This window comes from Galeopterus variegatus, unplaced genomic scaffold, assembly GCF_000696425.1.
Source record: "Galeopterus variegatus unplaced genomic scaffold, G_variegatus-3.0.2 Scaffold493, whole genome shotgun sequence".
Classification (NCBI taxonomy): domain Eukaryota; kingdom Metazoa; phylum Chordata; class Mammalia; order Dermoptera; family Cynocephalidae; genus Galeopterus; species Galeopterus variegatus.
The window spans coordinates 506,792-527,759 of NW_007726604.1; the positions used below are offsets into that span (position 1 = coordinate 506,792).

Sequence of the window (20,968 nt, forward strand, 5' to 3'; positions counted from 1 at the left end):
CGCGCCCGAGGCCCGCCGGCCTGCGGGTGGTGTGTCCCCGCGGACCCCGCCGTCGGCCGCGGTTTCCGGGGGACGGCCCGGGGAGAGACGCGGTTTGAAGGCGTCCCGCGCCCGGGGAGGAGCAGGGAAGGCCAGGACGTGCGCCCGCGAAGCCGGTCTGGTGGGTCGTCACGGCCGAGTAGAGTGGGTGGGAGGTGAGAGCTGCACAAGTGGAGAGGAAGAAGCGGCCCCGCTCCTCCGCCGCCCCCCGGTGGGAAGCCGGCAGGCGCCGGGCGGAGGGGAGGGTGCAGGTCGCTCGCGGTTGCATTTCCTACTTACTTATCCTTCAGCCGCTGCTCCTCGGCCGTCTCTGCCAAGCGCAAGGTTTCGTGACAAGTCGTAGGATAATCACTGCTTTGTAATTGCTAGAGTTTAATTTACATTTTTGGAGAAAATTAGCTTTTTAAAATCCTCCTCCTCAATTCACAATAAGAGGCATTATTGATTCCTTTAAGCCATCCTCCCATCCCACTTACTGAGCATCTGTAGACTTGGAAAACTTGTCTATCAGATGCTTTCGCACCTGACCTTTGCCATCTTTCCCTTTTGTTTGGTTTGTTCCCTGCCTCCATTGTCTCTCCTGGATGAACCCTAAGGAATGGATTGGTAATGGATTGCTAAAGGCTGGGTTCTCTGTGCTACTAAACTCTCTTCAGAGATTTAGAAGATAACAACAGGAACAATGCATTCGTAATATATGATTGGAAGGTGCACCATGGTGTATTTCTTTTTCTGGGTATCTGTCTGCTTAGAGAGCTTTAGACAATATTTTGCAGGTAATGCAGGCAGATGTTGTATCTTGTACTTACTCTATTCTTGCTTTTTTAAGAAAATGACTATTCATTTTTCAAAAGAATTCAATTTGGAGAGACAACCATTTTGACTTATCAAAAATTTTTTGAATATTTAAAATTTTGATTTTGGGCTACTTCATCGTATTAAGATGGAACACTGATGTAAATTTTGTGTATCCCGTATAATCTGACCTCAAAGTCCTGAGTCCTTTAATGTAAACCACCACTTCGGATTTGTTGAAATGCATTGTAATCTCTCAGGATCAAGTTAATATTTTTTTTCAGGTAACACCCCAAAATAACTATTTTGGATTTCTCTTGAGAAGAGAAAACCTTCCTTTGAAATTTTATTTGGTTGATATTTTAGGAAAAGTTGCTTAATTAAAATGGTGTCTCTCTGGCCGTTCAATTTTCTGTTTATAATGATTTGTAATGATTGTTGGAAAATACTCATTTTTGAATACTTCATTGTGTTTGAACAGTCCAGAAGTAGACGTGTGACTGTCTAGGAAATAGTACCAAATAGATGCAGTTACTTATCCAGGAAGCCATTCAGTAATTTTGTATGTGAGGGATTTGGTTGCTTTTCTTTTTTGATGGTGAATTGGAAGACTGTTGGTTGCCTAAGTGAATAGGCCTACCCACTGCAGGTTTTGTTTTTTTTTAAAAATGCCTAATTGGGATTCAGAGCTGAGCTTAGTAGTTTGTGATGGATTTTGCCCATTGGGATGGGTACTGTTGCTGCCAGCATGTTGTAAGAGCCAGTCAGTTCCACTGCTTTTCTATGGTTACTGCTGGTCTTTCAGATTTGCTCATGATTAAGGTCAGTTGAGCATGGACGAGTGAGTGCAAATCCATCCTCATGCAGGTTTCCACATGCCTAGTTCAGAAGCATCACTTTGTATCGCAGATGGCACAGTCTTACTGTGTAACAACCAAGTTAAGATAAACCGATCACTTTATTTAAACTTTCATTTGGACTGTGAACTTTCTGATGAGTGGTAGACACATACTTAACTAGAAATCAGAACAATTTCTGCTGTCATTTTATAGCTATGATAACTTTAATCCCTATGAGCCTTCCTAGATTGTTTTGTGAGATGTTCTCTGAGAATTATATCAGTTCAGGGAATTATATCTCAGTTCTTTGAGAATTATGTTAATTCAGTTATTATCATCATTGATAGGAATAGGGATGACAGGATGATTTTGATGATGAAAAATCTTACACCCTCATTTTTAGTGATACCAGGACTTAAGTTAAATGAAGAGACCACCAAAGTTAAAAAATTCTCAAATTAAGTTAACTTTGAGTATCTGGAGTGAACATACCATTTAATTTTCTTAATTTTGGGTTTATAAATATTTAGTGCCTGAGATTTTAGAACCTAATAAAAGGCATATGCTATTAGGTATGGGTACCAAATATTGCATGATACCCCCATGTCAAATGCTTTTAGTGCCAGGAACTTGTTACTTTTGAAGGAGTGTAAGGGAGTGTTGGAGTTTTCTTTTTCTTTTTTTTGGGGGGTGGGGTGGGGGGTGGCTGGCCAGTGTGGGGATCCGAACCCTTGACCATAGTGCTATCAGTACCACACTGAGTGAGCTAACTGGCCAGCCCTGGAGTTTTCTATGTTGTTTAGTGTTGTCATTGTTTTGTATCAGTTAAGTCTAAAATAAACTCATATTAATCCACAAATATTGTAACTTTAAGAATGAGGACATAAAATGATTTTGTGTAAACTAGAGTAAAATCTTCATTCTCTGTCTAGGAGAAATGCAGTATTTCATGTAATTAAATTTTCTAAGGTATTGAGGATTATCCCTTTAAAGAACCACAGTTTTCGGATAAGAACTTTTCTTTTTTTTTTTTAAAAAGATGACTGGTAAGGGGATCTTAACCCTTAACTTGGTGTTGTCAGCACCACGCTCACCCAGTGAGCGAACCGGCCATCCCTATATGGGATCCGAACCCATGGCCTTGGTGTTATCAGCACCACACTCTACCGAGTGAGCCACGGGCCGGCCCGGATAAGAACTTTTCTAAGTCATATCACAACTTCCTTAAGCTGAGGAACATAGTGAATTTACTTGATAACTAAGATCTCACATCATAAAGATTAATAATTGTGTTGTGCTATAACATAATGAAGCCATTAAGGCCTAGTAAGCTTTGTAGGAGCTTTTGCCCTCCTTTAAATAGTTTCGAACTGTCCTGCTTTTTGAGTTCATCAGTCTACTTCTTTTTTTTTTTTAAAGATGACCGGTAAGGGGATCTCAACCCTTGGCTTGGTGTTGTCGGCCATCCTTATATAGGATCCGAACCCATGGCCTTGGTGTTATCAGTACTCTCCCGAGTGAGCCATGGGCCGGCCCTCATCAGTCTACTTCTCAGTCTGCCCCCCACCATCCTTAATTTGCTATTAAGCTGGCAACTTTTATTTTCTGTGCTTTCAGAATGTGTAAGGAGCCTCTCCTTACATAATTTGCACATAATTTAATAGCTTGGAAATAAATTGATGAATCTTGTTAGAAATAGTATATTAAAATAAGAGTAACAAGCACCACAGCTTTTTGTGCTTCTCAGAAGTTTTTTCTGTTTTTAGTTTTTTGTTCTAAATAGTAATTCTAGTAAGGAATTATTAATAGAAACATACACTTTAATGATATTTTACCAGATTATTCTCAGCATTATATACTTAAAAGATTGTTTTACATCCCGGACCTACTTTTTCCCAGTTTACTTCATTAAAATTTTGTGATTTCAGAGAAGGGATTTTGTACCTGACTTAAAAATCCTGAATTGCAATTTAGATTGCCTCTTAGATTTGCTCCTTGAAAAGCTTTGCTATAGCTCTGTTAGAGTTTTGTAGAAAAGGACTTTCTATTCACTGCAGTAGTGATCATAGGACCAATATTTACGGATGCTTATTATTCTTGAAGGTATAAATGAAGTGTAGGTAGTCTGTATTTTATCAGCACCACGCTCTCTCCAGTGAGCCATGGGCTGGCCCTGATAGTCTGTATTTTAAACTAGCCTGACGCATACCGGTCAACTAGAAAACACGAGTAAAATCAGACATATTTTAACATGTAGAGGTGATAGTAGTGTGACATTGGTTTGAGAGACCACCAGGTGAATGTTGTGGCTCTCGTGCGTGGAAGTGGCCATTATCCCCACTGCCCCTCTCACGGTACCTGATTAAAGACTCTTACTGGAGTAGTGGTTTACCCAGTTTCAGTTATTTAAGCTACCTACCTGTGACTATTGTGATCAGTTATGGGCAGTAAAAAGGTAAACACAGACTCTGTCTATAAGTAGCTTATTCTCATGAAGGGGGGTAACTATAATAAGAGTTAATATGAGAAAGCACCAAGTCCTGTGAGAAAGGTACAGTTATGGGAATTCAGACAGGGAATCAGGAAAACCTTCATAAAGAAGGAGGTATTTAGCTGGCCTTTGAAAATATTGGTAAGCTTTGAAAATGAGGAGGAATGATTTTCCAGGCCGACAGAGCACTGTAAGTTAAGAAGTGGATGTATACAGGGAATAGGGAATGGTTTATTTTGGTTGAAACAGAAGGTATGAAGTGACAGAGCTAAAAGGAAACAGAATTGGAAAGAAGGCATACAACAAGAATGTGGAATATTTTAGGCCAAGAAATTTGAACATTATCTTTCGAGGCAGTGAGAGAGGATTTTGAGCAGGAGAGTAATATAATTAGCAAAATTTCAAGAAAAGCTATTTTTGACAGCTTTTAATGAGATGCATTACAGGGGCGCAGTCATTTAAAGAAATGTTTATTCTGCATAAAACTAATGACCATTTTTATTATGTTATTGCTAAAAGACATAACAACACTGAAACTGAGTTAAAAGTTTTCTAGTTAATGCATTTTCCTCATATTTCTTGTTAATACACTTCATATTTCCAGATAAGTAATAGGGGCTTAGTTTGGTCACTTGGAAGGTGTATCAAAATATTAATAAACTCTAGCTCTATTCTCTTTCAAGCCTAAGTTGCTCTTTGAGAAAGAGGTGAATGGGCATTAACTTTTTCAGGATATTATTTAATATCACTGGTCATAGAAACACCATTTAGGTATGTAACAGTTCATATATAGGAACAGCATTCAGGCTTCTTCAGTAGATAAGAGGTACTTTGCCTGGTATGTTCAGGTGCTGTCCAACTCTGTGTTTAATTATTACCACTCTAGTGTTATATGTAGTGTGCCGAAGGGAAGTCAGCGTCATGTCAGACGGGTCCCCCTCATCGCCACACATCTACACACACTAGAACTTTGATGCTATTAAACTTTAAGTCATTCTACCTGGTTACCTTTTTTTATGTAGGAGAACATCAAGTGCCAGATGGGTGGCAGATGTCTTTATCATAAAGAATTTGAATTCTGGAGATAGGTTTATAGTCTTGGTTATTTTGGATGTGAGTGTATGTGTAGTCTCATCCTGTTTAGGTCATTTGTGGGTGAGTTTGAAATTAAATGTGGAGTACTCTCATCTGTTAGATTTAAAACTAATATGTTGATGGATATTCATTCATACATGTTTCCTGGTAAGAGTTATCAGTATTTACATACATGATGGATGGACCAGGTTTTCTAGTGCAAAAAATGGAAACTTTTTTGTAGTATTTTCTGTGACTTTAATGTGCGTTGTTATTCTGTTTTCACCGGATAGGTAGTAGTAGATTTTAATTTTGAGTTGTTAATTCTGGAAAATACTAAAATTTTAGGATCATTAACATACACCCTATGCCCAGATGTGATTGGTAAATTTTATCGCTGAGTGAATGACTTCATTCCATGTTTTAAAGCAAAGTTTAAAATATTATGTTTATGGTACGATATAATTTACTCTTTTAGTAATGTAAAAGCAATCTTTTATAGATGGGTTTAGAAGAATCAGTGGACCTACAGGTTTTTAGTTAGCTTTCAGTTAGCTTATGTTCAAGAGCTTTTGCTCCAAGTGATGCCTTTGAAGGTAATTACTGTCAGCTCTTTGCGTCTTTGTTTTAGATGTCAGCCTTCAGTGCTTGCTTTAGGGCCATGGTCCAATGGGTCGTGCTTATTTGCAGCGTGGTGTGAAAAGTTATATATAGATGCTGTACAATGCTCAAAGTTGTTTGCTGTAATTTTGCTTCCAAAAGTTGAACTCTGAAGTCTACTTTTGTCAGCTGGGAATATGACTGGTTTTCTGTTTTTTACGTCATAGCCTATTTTGAGATAGTAAATGCTATTCTACTTTCATCTGCTATGTTTAACTATATATTTTAGCTCTGGTTTAGGCTTTATTTTTGGAGCAAGTGAATTGTTTTAGATAATATTGTTTAGATAATTTTGTAGTTGTAAAATACCTTCAGTTTTGACTAATAAAGTAAAGAGGCAGGCCACAGGGGTGGAAGAAGATATTTGCATTACATGTAGCCAATAAAGGACATGTATATCTGGAATATATAAAGAACTTTTATAAAGCATTAATAAAAAGACAGAAAGCTATTTTAAAAAAATGGGCAGACATTTGAATAGGCACTTATCAAAAGAAGATACCCTAATCATCAATAAACTATAAAAAAGTGCTCAACCTCATTAGTTATCAGGAAATACAGATTAAACCACATTTTAACTAGAATGGCTAAAATTAAAAAGATGACAACATAACTGTTAGTCACGGGTTTGAAACAACAGGGACTTTCATACACTGCTAACAAAAGTGTAGAGTAGTACAACCATTTTGGAAAGCTGTTTGGCAGTATGTTGAAGTTGAATATACTTATAGTCTCATTATGTATCTAACAAATGCATACTTAAAAGACACACATGAGAATGTTCATAGAGAATTATTGGTAATGGTCAAACACTGGAAACAATGCAAATGTCCATCAATAGTAGAATGGATAAGTATATTGTAGTATATCCCTGTGTTATATTCATTCAATGGAATCCCCTATGGCTTTGTTACCCACGGTGTGACCCATAGATCCACTGCATCTACAGCACTTGAGAACTTACCAGAAACATACAAGATTAGGCCTCAACCCAGACACACTGAATCAGAATCTACATTTTAATGTGATCCCCAGGTAATTCTCACGTATAAAAAAGTTGGAGAAACACTGTTTTAGTAGCTGTTCTTGAAGTTGGTCCTGGACCAGCATCATCAGTATTACATGGGAACTTGTTAGAAGTGTAAACTCAGGCCCCACCTGAGGCCTGCTGACTCAGAGGCCCTGAAGATGGGGCCCAGCAGTGTATTTTAACACAATGATGTGGTTGCAACCTGAAGTTTGAGGATCTGCTTAGAATTTACATTTCTGACAAGTTTACAAGTGATGTCAAAACAAACTACACTTTGAGATTCATTGCTTGCAGGGTTAGGCATACTTTCTGTAAAGGTCCAGATAGTACATATTTTAGGTTCTGCCCACCATTTGGTCTTTGTTGCAACTGCCTAACTCTGCTGTGGTACCATGAAAACAGGCATAGATAGTACAAACATGAACGGGCATGGGCATTTACCAATAAAACTTTATTCACAAAAATAGTCTGCAGGGTGGATGTGGCTCACTTTTTTTTCCAGTTCTCAAACTTTTTGGTCTCAAGATCTGTTTACAGTCTTAAAAATTGAGGACCCTGAAGACAACTATTGATATTTATCATTTTAGAAATCAACAGAGAAATAAAATTTTTTTAAGTAACACACTTTAAAAAATAACAACAAACCCATTACATGTTAACACGAATAACAATTTTATTAAATGTAACTATTTTATAAAAAAATTATAAGAAGAGTATCATCGTTTTATATTTTTTGCAAATCTCTTTAATGTCTGGCTTAATAAAAGCTGGATTCTCATATCTGCTTCTGGGATGAGTCTGTTGTCATCTGTTATCTTCACTGAAGTATATGGAAATCAGGCCTCACACAAATATGTAGCTGAAAAAGGGAGGGGTATTTTAATAGCTTTTCAGGTTGTTGTGGATTTTCTTTGATTTATGTGAAAACATAAGAGAACTAGTTTCTTAAAGATTAATTGCAATATGAAATCTGAAACCACATCACTAATCATTTCATATTCCGATACATTAAAATTCATTCATCTGGCTTGCCCTTAGAATTTCCCTTTTTCCCCCTGTGTGATTTTGTAACATCATTCTTCTGTCATTTGGAAAATACTGGTTTACTCTGAGTAATGCAGATCTTCTGAATGTTGATGCATTTCATTTTACAACATCAAAAAGTCATATCTGTTAATACTGCCACTGATATTGTCTGAAAAGTCCTTTATGTACTGGGGATCTGACATGCCCACAGTGATAGGTGTAAGTTTTTCACAGTTCTAATTTTCATTCAATGTTTTTGATATTGGAAACAAATAATGTCAGTTATTTTTCTTTATGTTCATTTTTGAGAAAATGTTTGCCAAGTACCTAAGTCTGAATAACCAGTTTGTCAATTGGTTGTTCTTTCAAGTAAAAATGATGATCCATGAAAAAAATGGCTAGTTCACCTTAAAAATCAGTGGCACAAAAAGTTTTCCTTGAGCCAGGAGTGCTGTCTGTGAAATTCCCATTTTGTCACATGGAATAGTAACAAGATGGGTATTCAAGAGTGTATGTTTAGTAAAGTTAACTTTTAATGCTTCATCAAGGACATTCTTAAGTGAGTGTCTGGTGGCAAAGAATATAATGACTACTGGTGTAGTTCAAAGCCCCTGTCTTGAATGTCTTTAATCACCATTGATTTTGCATCATCAATGCAAATGTCAACACAGTCAAAAAAGGTGACTTATGTCTTAGTGTTATTATGAAAATAGTTTTTACCTTGGGACCCACAGGAGTTCAGAGACCACTTGAGGGCTTTCTTCATAAATTGTCATATGTTGCTTGAATATAAGTATTAATTGCTAAGAGAATGTTTAATGACAGGCTTTAAAAAACAGTTTAAAACTTGCTGTAGGACTTTCCTTCTTTTGAAGATACTTATGCTTTCCTTCCCTGTAGGAATGCATCCTGTCAGGTATAATGTCAGTGAATGGAAAGAAAGTTCTTCACATGGATCGAAACCCGTATTATGGAGGAGAAAGTGCATCTATAACACCACTAGAAGATGTAAGTTTTAGTAAAAATTAATATGCGTTTCATTCTTTGAATGTTTTACTTATAAATCTCTACTTTACTCCTTTGAGATGGTTTTAGTTTTGTTTTATTAAATAAAATATCTGGAGAACCACAATTTTCAGGAGCTTATAGTTTGAGGCTTATAGAAATTTAAACTATGACTCTTGTTGCCATCTGGAGCAGTTATCTATTATCTCTCAAAGTTCATAGAGTATATACTGGAAAGGTGGGGGAGGATTCCCTGACGTGCCTGGTGCAGTGCCAGTGTTTTCCACATGGGCTTATTTATTCTATCTGTCATTTAAAGACATATTTTTTTTTTTGTCTTTTGTCTTTTTTCCGTGTCCGGCAACGGATCGCAACCCTCAGTGTTGCCCCCGTACCGGACCGGGGACCGGCAACGGGATCGCAAGCCTCGGTGTTGCTCCCGCGCCTCGCTCAGCCAGTGAGCGGGAGCCGGTCTGTATGTGGGATCCGAACCCTCGGACGGGAGCGCCGCCGCGCTTCCCAAGCGGCGCACTATCCATTGCACCACCGGGCCGGCCCCTTAAAGACATATTTTTAATCCTCATTTTTCAGATTACAAAATAGTCTCTGTGGGGTTAAATTGCAGATATGGATTATGAACCTAGGTTACATGACTCCCGAGCTTAGCTCCTTTTGCTCCTGTTTCGTACTTTTTTAGAAAATGGGCAGATGAAGCATTTCCAAAGTATGTTTTACAAAATTTATTTATTTATTTTTCTGTGTGAGGTTTGTGTTGAATATCCATGTGTATGGATATGAGCCGTACTGTGTTTTATGAGAGATAGGTATCATCAATGTCTTTTATATAATCAGTGATGTACTAGACTTAATACTTATATCAAAAAGTTTTTTTCTATATTCAAGAATACAGGGCCGAGCCTGTGGTGCACTCGGGCGAGTGCGGTGCTGGGAACGCAGCGGCGCTTCCACTGCGGGTTCGGATCCTATATAGGGATGACCGGTGCGCGCTCACAGCGCTCACTGGCTGAGTGCGGTGTGGACGGTCTCAAAAAAAAAAAAAAAAAAAAAGAATACAGAAGAGTCAAAGGAATAATACCAGTGCATAAAGAAACCTTCCTATCTGAATTTAGCAGTTAATGTTTTGCTATATTTGCTTCATGTATCTTTTTTTGTTGTTACTGGTTTTGGACTATTAAAATTAATACACATAGCATACTTGTGTATTACTTTCAGCATTCAACTGCTAAGAATAACATTCTCCTACATAATCATAATGCCATTATCATATTTAAGAAAATCTACAGTAATGTTCAAATTTCCCAGTGATCTCAGGTATGTCTTATATAGTTGCTGTGTTTTTTTCCCCCCTTCTCTATCATCTGACCCCTAGTGGCCTTTACCTGCTCTCTCTGACCATCATTATAGAGCTGTTGAGTGGTCTTGTTTATTATACCAGGGTTAACTACAGGTTCAAGCATTACGTTTGGTGTCATTTCCTCTTTATTTTCTTAATCTGCAAAAGTCTCCCCACTTTTTTTTACTTTCGAAAAGTCCAGGCTAGTTTATAAGAAATTATTATTATATACTATATTGCTGGGTAGTGCTTCATATTGCATCACATTAGGAGGCACGTAATGTCAGCTTTCCTCTGTTCATGATGCCGAGTTTGCTGGGGTTCAGGTGATGACCATCACATCTCTTCACTGTAAGTAGTCTGTGGAGTGAGACACTGGCACTGTTCCCTCCACACTGAGTACATCTACCAGCTGATCTTCAGTAAGATGAGCAAGTTTTCTTCTTTGCCTTTTTTTTTTTTTGGTCAATATATTCAGGGACTCAAATTTTTATTGAGTAAATAAATATCTACCAAGTTTGTTTATTCTGTTCACCTTATCAGTAGGACTAATGAGATTCAAATTTTTTTTTTTCCTTTTTGTCTTTTTTTTACTGACCGGTAACGGGATAGCAACCCTCGGTGTCGCGCCCGTACCGGGGACCGGCAACGGGATCGCAACCCTCCGTGTTGTGCCCGCACCGCGCTCAGCCAGTGAGAGGGAACCGGTCTCCACATGGGATCCGAACCCTCGGTGGGAGCGCCGCCGCGCTCCCAAGCGGCGCACTCTCCAGTGTGCCACCGGGCCAGCCCGAGATTCAAATTTTAAACTGCCAGCTTCTTTTTATCCGAGCTTCTTTTCAACTCTTATAAACCACAAATTAACTGAATATTCTTTTTTTTTTTTTTTTTTTTCCTTTTTGTCTTTTTCCGTGTCCGGCAACGGATCGCAACCCTCAGTGTCGCCCCTGTACCGGACCAGGACCAGCAACGGGATCGCAACCCTCGGTGTTGCTCCCGTGCCTCGCTCAGCCAGTGAGCGGGAACCGGTCTGTATGTGGGATCCGAACCCTCGGCGGGAGCGCTACTGCGCTTCCCAAGCGGTGCACTATAGCAGTGCGCCACCGGGCCGGCCCCGAACTGAATATTCTTACAACAAAAAAACACGAGGAAGTTTTTGGAGGTGATAGATATGTTTGGTTCTTTTTGGTGATGTTTATCATGGGTGTGTGTACATGTCCAGACTCATCAAAATGTATGCATTAAATGTGTACAGTTTTTTATATATCAGTTATACCTTTATAAAGCTTTAAAAATTATAAATTAACTGGGACTAATTTTAATTGTCTTTTCTGATTTGAAGAATTGAAAATTTATTTTTATCTCCTTACATAACTATGGAAGCAAAATTAAGCCTTTGTTAGTTTTTTTTTTTTTTAATTACCATTTTAATTCTCACTACTTTGTTAGCTTTTTATTCAGGAAAGAATGAGTTTAAATGATTTCTACAGATAAGGGATGTATCTGCAGAACTAGCATGTCATTGACAAATAATTTTGTGTTATATTCTCATTTTTCTGCTAGTAAAAACAAAAAACTCACTTATGCAATATTTGTTTATTTTAGCAAATTCATGAGTTTAGTAATATATTTAGTTTACATATGTTTTGGAACTTTGCTAAAAATTTTATCTGATAAAAAATGAAATGCCTGGGCCGGCCCGTGGCTCACTCGGTAGAGTGCGGTGCTGGTAACACCAAGGCCGCGGGTTCGGATCCTATATAGGGATGGCTGGTTTGCTCACTGGCTGAGCGTGGTGCTGACAACACCAAGCCAAGGGTTGAGATCCCCTTACCGGTCATCTTTTAAAAAAAAAAAAAAAAAAAAAAAAAAAAAATGAAATGCCCTCATACTTTACCTCATGTAGTGATGTTGATTTATTATACTAAAATCACTTAATCAAAAAATAGTTGCATATTATAATGAAAAATCAAATTTTGTTACATTATGGATATTTTTTGTTTTGCTTTTTAGTTATACAAAAGATTTAAAATACCAGGAGCACCACCAGCATCAATGGGGAGAGGAAGAGACTGGAATGTTGACTTAATTCCCAAATTCCTTATGGCTAATGGTAAAGAATTCTTACTTAAATTTATGACAGTACATTGAATCTGATTTGAAAGTCAAAACTAATGTTTGACAGATTATTATTCTAGGTTTGAGGAAATGGATTTTGTTGCATGACAAGAGTATGATGAGTAATATGGTCCATTAGAAGTGTCTGGAGTTAGTAAGTTAAGAATGGAGGGAAGAAGGTGTTACTTATTAGGAGTTGGTTCTGGAGAAGCAAAATTATGATGTGGCATGGTACGTACCAGAATTGTAAACATACGTTAACAGACTTCCCTCTTGATGCTTCAGTGACGGTCTTAGATAAGTGGGCTTTCAGGAACAAAGTCATGTTAATGTTTTTCTAGATCGTAGGCTTTTAAAATTATATTCTCACATTAATTTTTCCTCATATTTTAGAGGAGCTAAGTATCTTTTTAAATTGCTGTGATATTAGTACCCTTTTGTGAGATGACATTGAAAAACTAAATTCTTGGTTATAAGTCTATTTGTGTGTTGTGAAATGAAGTATGTACTACTCTTTCTTGTTTTTGAGTTTATATCTATAGTTTGTTTTCATGGAGAGATCTTATTTGAATTTTCTCTGAAATTTAAAATTAACTAACTGAATTCTTTTTTTTCCTTCCTCACCCCTAACTGAATGCTTTTGAGGCAAATTGTAAACAAGATTTTTTATTATCTAAGTAGTATAACTGTTTTCTTAAAAAAACACAGTTAAGTAGAAAGAAAGGAAGTAAAATTTACCTAACCAAAATCTTATCAACTAGATTTAATCACAGTTAATATTTTGGTGTGTAACTTATAGATATATGTTTTTTTTCTCCAATTAATATACTGTGTTTTTCAGCCAATATATTATGGACATTTGACAGAGAGAGAAAGAGAGTGTGGGTGATAAACCTCACTGTGTACTTCTAGAGGTGTGTTATGAGGCAGTGGTCTTTTTTTTTTTTTTTTAAAGATGACCGGCAAGGGGATCTCAACCCTTGGCTTGGTGTTGTCAGCACCACGCTCAGCCAGTGAGCAAACCGGCCATCCCTATATAGGATCCGAACCCGGGGCCTTGGTGTTATCAGCACCGCACTCTCCCGAGTGAGCCACGGGCCGGCCGAGGCAGTGGTCTTTTTGAGGCCTTTCCTTTTTATGCCACATTTACTTTCACAGTGACATTACCCCTTTCCTAGTATCTTTATTAACGCTTGATATTATTCATGTTCAGTTTTTGTCATATTAAAAGGCAAAATAGAGATTTTTAAAAAATCTGTTTGTTAGAGGAGGAAATGATTTCTAGATGTTTACTGGCTTTCATGTTCTCTAGTGAATTGGCCGGCCTTGTGCTTGGCATGTTTTTCTGCTGAGGTTTTTGTGTTTTTCCTCGTTGATGTGAAAGAGCTCTGTATAGATTAAGGCTATTACCCCTTTAAAAATTTGAAATTCTCTTTTCTAGTTTGTGATTTGCCTTATAATCCTGTTGTATTATTTTTTTGTATGAAAGGTACATGTCATATTGGTTGATCTTTTTTCCTTTTGTCATTTTTGATTTGGGGGGGATTATGCTTAGAAACTTTCTCTCCACCTCAAGGTTATAAGAATATTAATATTTGCTTTTAAGATTTTAGTTTCATTTTTTCATCATATAAATTTACCTATTTACCATATAGATTCATCTATTTCATTAAATTCATCTACTTTATTATGCTGTTAGCTGAAAGGTAAAGATTGAAATTTATTTTTTTCAAAATGGTTAGTCAGTTGTCCCTCACCATTTATCTTCTCCATTTTGATTTGAGTTTGTATTGTATTTTAAATTCTTATACATTAATTTTTTTTTTACATGGGTCTATGTATTGTTTTTCCCTCATTTGTGGACCAATTAATGTAATTGTACAATATACTTTAACATCTGGCTGCATAAATCTTTCCTTACTGCTTTCTTTTCTTTTTCTTTTCATTACTTTTTTGTTCTCAAAAAAAAAAAAAAAAAAGGCCACTCTAGTGTGTTTTATTCTTTCAAATGAGCTTTAAAATAATTTGGTTAGATTTCTTCTCTACAAGTTTGCTATACCAAAATTTTTTTGGTTTATAGGCGGATGATGTTTCTAATTGTAAGCCTGGCTTTTTCTTTACTGGAAGTTAATGTTTACTTTAATAAATATAAATTGACTTGAAAACTGAAAAACACACGTTCCTCAAAAATTTTGTGAGTTGCCTCTTTAAAATATAATAGGAACTGTAAAGAAATCAACCCATTTATAATAATACTGTAATTCTTTTTTTGGGGGAGTGCTGCCGCGCTTCCCAAGCGGCGCACTTATCCAGTGCGCCACCGGGCCGGCCCAATAATACTGTAATTCTAAACCTTATATTTCTAACACATTTTTCATAGCTTTTGCAAAAGCAAGTTGGTAGAATTATTAACCTCGAAGTTGTAACATTAGAAAAAAACAATACTTCTGGGGCTGGCAGGTTAGGTCAGTTGGTTAGAGCATGGTTCTAATAACTCCAAGGTCTGGGATTTGATCCCTGTACTGGCCAGCTGCCAAAAAAAACCCCCCAAAACTCGTAAGTATGCTATGCAATATGCATGCATTCTGGTTGTTCCGTTTAAAATATGTCTTTGGGGGCTGGCTAGTTAGCTCGATTAGAGCACAACCTTGTAACATCAAGGTCAAGGGTTTGGATCCCCATAGTATCCAGCCACTCCCCACCAAGATAAATTAAAAAAAAACAAACAAACATATCTTTGGAGAGTTTTTTGTGGGAGTTATTGAACAATGTTATAAAAAATTTGGGAAGACGTTAGTAAATGTACTTTTATTTCTGTAAATTTTTAATGGTAGTAAGATTTAAATTATAGTTTGAATTATGTGACTTTTCTAGGTCAGCTGGTTAAGATGCTGCTTTATACAGAGGTCACTCGCTATCTGGATTTCAAAGTGACTGAAGGGAGCTTTGTCTATAAGGGAGGAAAAATCTACAAAGTTCCTTCCACTGAAGCAGAAGCCCTGGCATCTAGTAAGTAATTTCATTTTATTTTCTCAGAGTAATGAGATTTTATAGTCAAAAAGTATCTTTGAAGTTTGTCCGTTCTTTCAGCATGTATTTACTGAACGTCTATCAAGTGTCAGACATGGTTCTAGGCAGTTAGGAACACATCAGTGAACAAAGTATTCGAAAATACCTACCCTTGTAAAGTTTAGAGAGAGTTGAAGTGGCTCTCTGTAGCCCATGTAGCTTGTTGGTTGTGGATCTGAGCCCATCTAGGGCTAGATCCTTTCATAATAATAATTCATAATAACTCCTTTTTGTGTGTGTGTTTCCTATGTGCTAGGCTCTGTGCTAAACACTTCACGCCTTTTTTTTTATTTGACTTTTGAAACACCTCTATGAGGGAGTGTTTCCATTTTATAGGTGAGGAAAATCAGGCCTAAAATTACATAGGTAGTAAGTGGAGATTGAAATTGAAACGCTGGTAGCGTTGCTCCAGAGCCTGTGTAGTTAATCATGTTGATAAGTTGACCCCTATGCTGTCTTATCCACCCTGCCAAAAGGAAAAGAAAAGTACTCCATTTTGGGGATGCTCATCTTCTAGTTGGTGCTGTTGTCATTCCCCATCTCTGATTTTAGGAATTCCCAGTGAGTACGGAGTGATTTTATTCTCTGACCAAAATTATTTCCTCTGCTGGCTCACCAAAGATTCTTGGCTAACGTTTCCTCTTCTGGTGTCTCTCTTAAATAGCGAACACTCCTAGAAAAGACCTTCTGTCCTTCAAGGTGGTTAGTCATTGTGCAGAGCACTTTAAGGAAGGATGAGTTTGTATAACTAAAGGGTAGATGAGTTTTACAGAAAAAGTGCTCTAGGAGTTCAGAGGAGGGAAAGGTTTAGACTGGGAGATAAGGAAAAGTGCTGGTAAATTTCTAATAATTATTTTGGCATCAGTGTTGAAGTTTTCTCATCTATGGACCTAATTCAAATTATTTTGCCTGTTTCTCTAACTTCATTTATTTACTTGTTAGGGAAGAAAATAGTGGGTAGGAAATACTGAAAGACACTATAGCCAGAAAGTAAAAAATACTGCTAAGAATTGTGTCTAGGTTAGGATTGACCTAACAAATTACCCTAATTTAATTTTTAATTAAATTGGGGATAATTAGTATTATAATCATGGGTTTGAAAATTATTTTAAATCTTTTAAATGACAGTGAAGGTTTAATCCAAATAAAGTATCTTCATAGAAATAGGAGTTCAGAGTTTGAATAGAATCCTTTTTAACTAAGTTTGGATTTTTTTTTTTTAAAGATGACCGGTAAGGGGATCTTAACCCTTGACTTGGTGGTGTCAGCACCACGCTCTCCCAAGTGAGCTAACGGCCATCCCTGTATAGGGATTTGAACCTGTGGTCTTGGTGTTATCAGTACCACACTCTCCCAAGTGAGCCCCGGGCTGGCCCCTAAGTTTGGAATTTTTTTACTTTAAATTTTTATTCTTTCTTGGAGCTCTTATCTATATTAAAGCTTCATTTAACAAAATTGGAGGACTTACCTTTTGGTAATTTTATTTTTCCCCTTTTGATTTATTTTTTCAAGATTGTAAAACATGTACATGGCTTGGAAGTGAGAAGGTATATTTAGAGTCCTGGTCTCATTCTTATCTTTCTTTTTTTTTCTTTTTAAAGATGACCGGTAAGGGGATCTCACCCCTTGGCTTGGTGTTGTCTGCACCACACTGAGCCAGTGAGCTAAACCGGCCATCCCTATATAGGATCCGAACCCGTGGCCTTGGTGTTATCAGCACCGCACTCTCCCGAGTGAGCCACGGGCCGGCCCTTCATTCTTATCTTTCTATTTCATTCTTTCTACCCTGAGAGGTAATCATTTTCTGGTTTATCCTTCTTATGTTTCTTTTTGCAAAAATAAGCAAATGTGTTTGTGGATATATATGTAAGGTTAGTTTTATTGAGGTATAAGTTACATACAGTAGCATTCACCTACTTTATTATACAAGCTTATGAATTTTGACCAAACTATTACTTTATTAGCAACTCTTTTTATATTAATGGAAAGGATTTTATTTTATTTATTTATTTATTTTAATTTTTAAAAATTTTATTTATTTATTTAAAAGATGACCGGTAAGGGGATCTAAACCCTTGGCTTGGTGTTGTCAGCACCACACTCAGCCAGTGATCCAACCGGCCATTCCTATATAGGATCCGAACCCGTGGCCTTGCTGTTATGAGCACCACACTCTCCCGAGTGAGCCGCAGGCCGGCCCATAATGGAAAGGATTTTAAACTCTGAGTGTCAGGCAAAAAAATTCTAGGCAGAATGAAGGAATGGGACAAGGAAAGTTGTGGAGGTTGGGGGAGCTCAAGAGAAGGATGGATAAGAGCAAATTATTTTATGATTTTAATAGTAGCTGGTAGGTTTTGAGCATGTATGTCCCAGGCATTTATGTACTAAGTACTTGAGATGTGGGTGCTACTGTTATCTTTACAGATGTGAAAACAGGTATGCCAGTGTGAAGGAGAAGCCCAAAGTAGCACAGCTAGTAACTGGTTGAAGCCATGTTTGTCTGACTCTAGAACCCTACATTCTTAACCACTTTAAAACTGTATTTTTATAATATGTAAATATAGCCTTTTATGTTTTCACGGCTGTCACATGCCCTCTAGTTCTTTTTTTCCTTCATGCTGAACACTTGTAGTTTCCTTAGTTGTTTCGCATATAGTATGTTATCTAGATCTCTTGACTACTCTTCTTTGGAGAATCTCTGATTTGTCAAGACCCTATGTATAATATGGCAGCCAGACCAGACAGTATCCCAAATGTTTTCTGCTCACTCAGTGTGGATGGCACAGTTACTTTCCTAGAACAGTATATATATATATTTTTTTGTCCTTTTTGAGACCGGCCGCACCATGCTCAGCCAGTGAGCGCTGTGAGCGCACGGTCATCCCTATATAGGATTCGAACCTGCGGCGGGGGTGCTGCTGCGCTCCCAGCGCTGCACTCTCCCGAGTACACCACGGGGCCGGCCCAGTATATGTATCTTTTAATTACGCTTTTCCACAGACTTTTTGAAGTGCCCTCCTATAGGCTAAACAACATGGGCTTTTTAGGAACTGTATACAGTGTTGCTTCTTATGTTAACTCACGATGCCAAATAAAACCTAAAGCCTCCAGTAAATATTTGTTGATTGGTCAGACATTACTTTAGTCAAAGTTATGAGAAATGTATTTGACCTGTAAAGTAATGCTGATCACAGATATTATGTACAGAAATGTTTTGGGAAAGCTTTATGAATAGCTTTGAAGTATACCCAGCAAAGTCTTTTATCTTAAATTAAATCTTTGGCCTGTGTGTATATCTCAGTCTTATTGCTGAGGTGTGTGTTTTTCTGGGGCTTTAGCCCCTTTGCCATCAGCACGTCACCTTTGATATCACAGAGCCAAGTGAGTCCAGGGCTTTGAGCTGTCTGAGGTAGGTCAGGACTGCTGCAGCACCGCTGACTAGTAGGAGCTAGGGCATTGAGATCTTCCTTTAGAATTAAATATCGGGCATCCTAGCTTTTCTTATGACACTAATTCTACTCTAATATTATTTTTATTTTTATTTTATTTTTTATCTGTTAAGCAGCTGGCTGGTACTGGTATCTGAACCCCTCACCTTGGGTTATCAGTGCCACTCTCTACCGAGTGAGCTAGCCGGCCAGCCCATGTAATGTTCTTTTTAAGTAAAATTAAAACCGTATTTGTTTGGTTAAATCTTATACCTGTTAGCTAATTGGAAAGCTTTTATCTAGTCTCCTATCGAAACTACTCTGGCTCTTGTAGCTTTTCATGTTTTAAAAATGTTGACGTAAGTCTATGTTTTATAAACAATCCCACTCAATGTGCAAGTGGATAAAGAAAGTAGAACATCATTTGAAGTGAAGTTACTCATTCAGGGGACTGAGTAATTCTGAAAAAGATTTTTTTCTAACCCTTTTATCATATATTTATGAATACTGTTCTTTATATACTGTTTATCCAGTATATAAATAACTTGACTTTTTAATATTTGCTCCTTGTGTTTCTTGCTTTCTTTTTTCTTTCCTTGGCAGCTGGCTGGCATAGAGAACTGAACCCTTGACCTTGGTGTTACAAGGCTGTGCCCTAACCAGCTGAGCTAACTGGCCAGCCATAGATTTGCATCTTATGGAGCTTACATTAGTGGGGAACAGATTATAAACAAATAAGAAGTATATTAGAAGGTGATACTATGGAGAAAGGAAGGGGAAGGGATGATGGGGAGGGCTGCTTTATTTTTAAAAGTTTATTTATTTATTTATTTTACCAGAGAAAATAGTTTTATTGTTTCTGAAGTTCTCAGCATTTTCATAGCATGCATGACTCAAATGTATGTAATAGAAGAAAAAGAAACCACAGTTTTTTGAAGAGCCTTTGTCTAATTACTAGTATTTTGATATCTGTTGACAATTACATAGAACTTCAAATCTTAAAAATGAAAAAGTACTGTAGACCTCCATAATTAATAGGGAGGGCTGCTTTAAATAGGGTGATCAGGGAAGGCATTATCACATAGAAGTAATTGTTAACAAAAATTATAAAGTAGGAGACAAATTATTAATTTGAACCCTTTCAATTAATGAGTTTTTCAGAATGAGCACTGGCTCTCTGAAACATTTGTAATAGCCGTGGTATCTGGTTCTAGTGCCATAACAGCTCAAGACTGCTGCTTGGTGCCATCCACAGCAGCATAAAAGCAAGAGGTAGAGAAGCAGCCAGAGCATCTCCCCTGTGCTGTGAAACAGGAGTCACTAGTAGGGCTGATGTCTGTCTCTGTCAGCTTAAGGATCAGGTAAGGGAGGAAAATGAAAGAAGAGGAAAGAGAAGGAAGAATTCAAGAAAACATGATAAATTTTTAGTTTGATTAAAAAAATAAAAGGTTGGGAGATACTGCAAAATAAACTGTTGGTAGTAGCTTTAGGTTCCGACAGACAGTATCCACCAGAATATGATACCTGATTTTAAGTGCATTGTAAGAGTAATAGATTCATGAAATAGGTGTAATAGATTCATGTTTCCTTTTGCCTGTCTTATTTCTACCTCTGACATCTAAACTGTCTTAAGTATGGTACTGATGTGGTAATAGACTACTTCTTTTAGCCTCATGTCTTTACGGTGTGTACATTCTGTCCCTTTAAAAAGCTGGGTTGTAAATCTTAATTTAAAAAAATTAAATATAGTCAGTTGTCATTAATAGCCTCATGTTTTTAATTTTGTTTTGTTGGTTTGTGGGGAATAGACTTGTGGGGAATAATACTAAAGCTATCAAAATATTAAGCTGTCAGTAGAAATGTCTTATAGTTTATTTTTAAAGCTGTAGTTGTTTTTAAAGTAGCTGTACAGTTTAAGAAAGGGGGAGAAAGGAGATTTAGAAAGTATTCTTTTTCATTGGCCATTTGTTTTTCTCCCAGCTATATAGCACTGGTAGGAATACTGACTAGTAGAAAGAGCTAAGGATTTATAAAGTGGTA

The 20,968-nt window shown here is 37.2% G+C and overlaps 1 protein-coding gene across 1 annotated transcript in view; it reads left to right on the forward strand.

Annotated features, from left to right (window-relative positions):
• The window catches only part of GDI2 (GDP dissociation inhibitor 2), a 44,688-nt gene that overhangs the window by 464 nt on the left and 23,256 nt on the right, over nucleotides 1-20,968 (forward strand). The window contains exons 2-4 of the mRNA XM_008569419.1: nucleotides 8,855-8,962; nucleotides 12,327-12,426; nucleotides 15,306-15,440. Coding sequence (XP_008567641.1) covers nucleotides 8,855-8,962; nucleotides 12,327-12,426; nucleotides 15,306-15,440 — 343 coding nt within the window. The remainder of the gene's footprint in view (nucleotides 1-8,854; nucleotides 8,963-12,326; nucleotides 12,427-15,305; nucleotides 15,441-20,968) is intronic.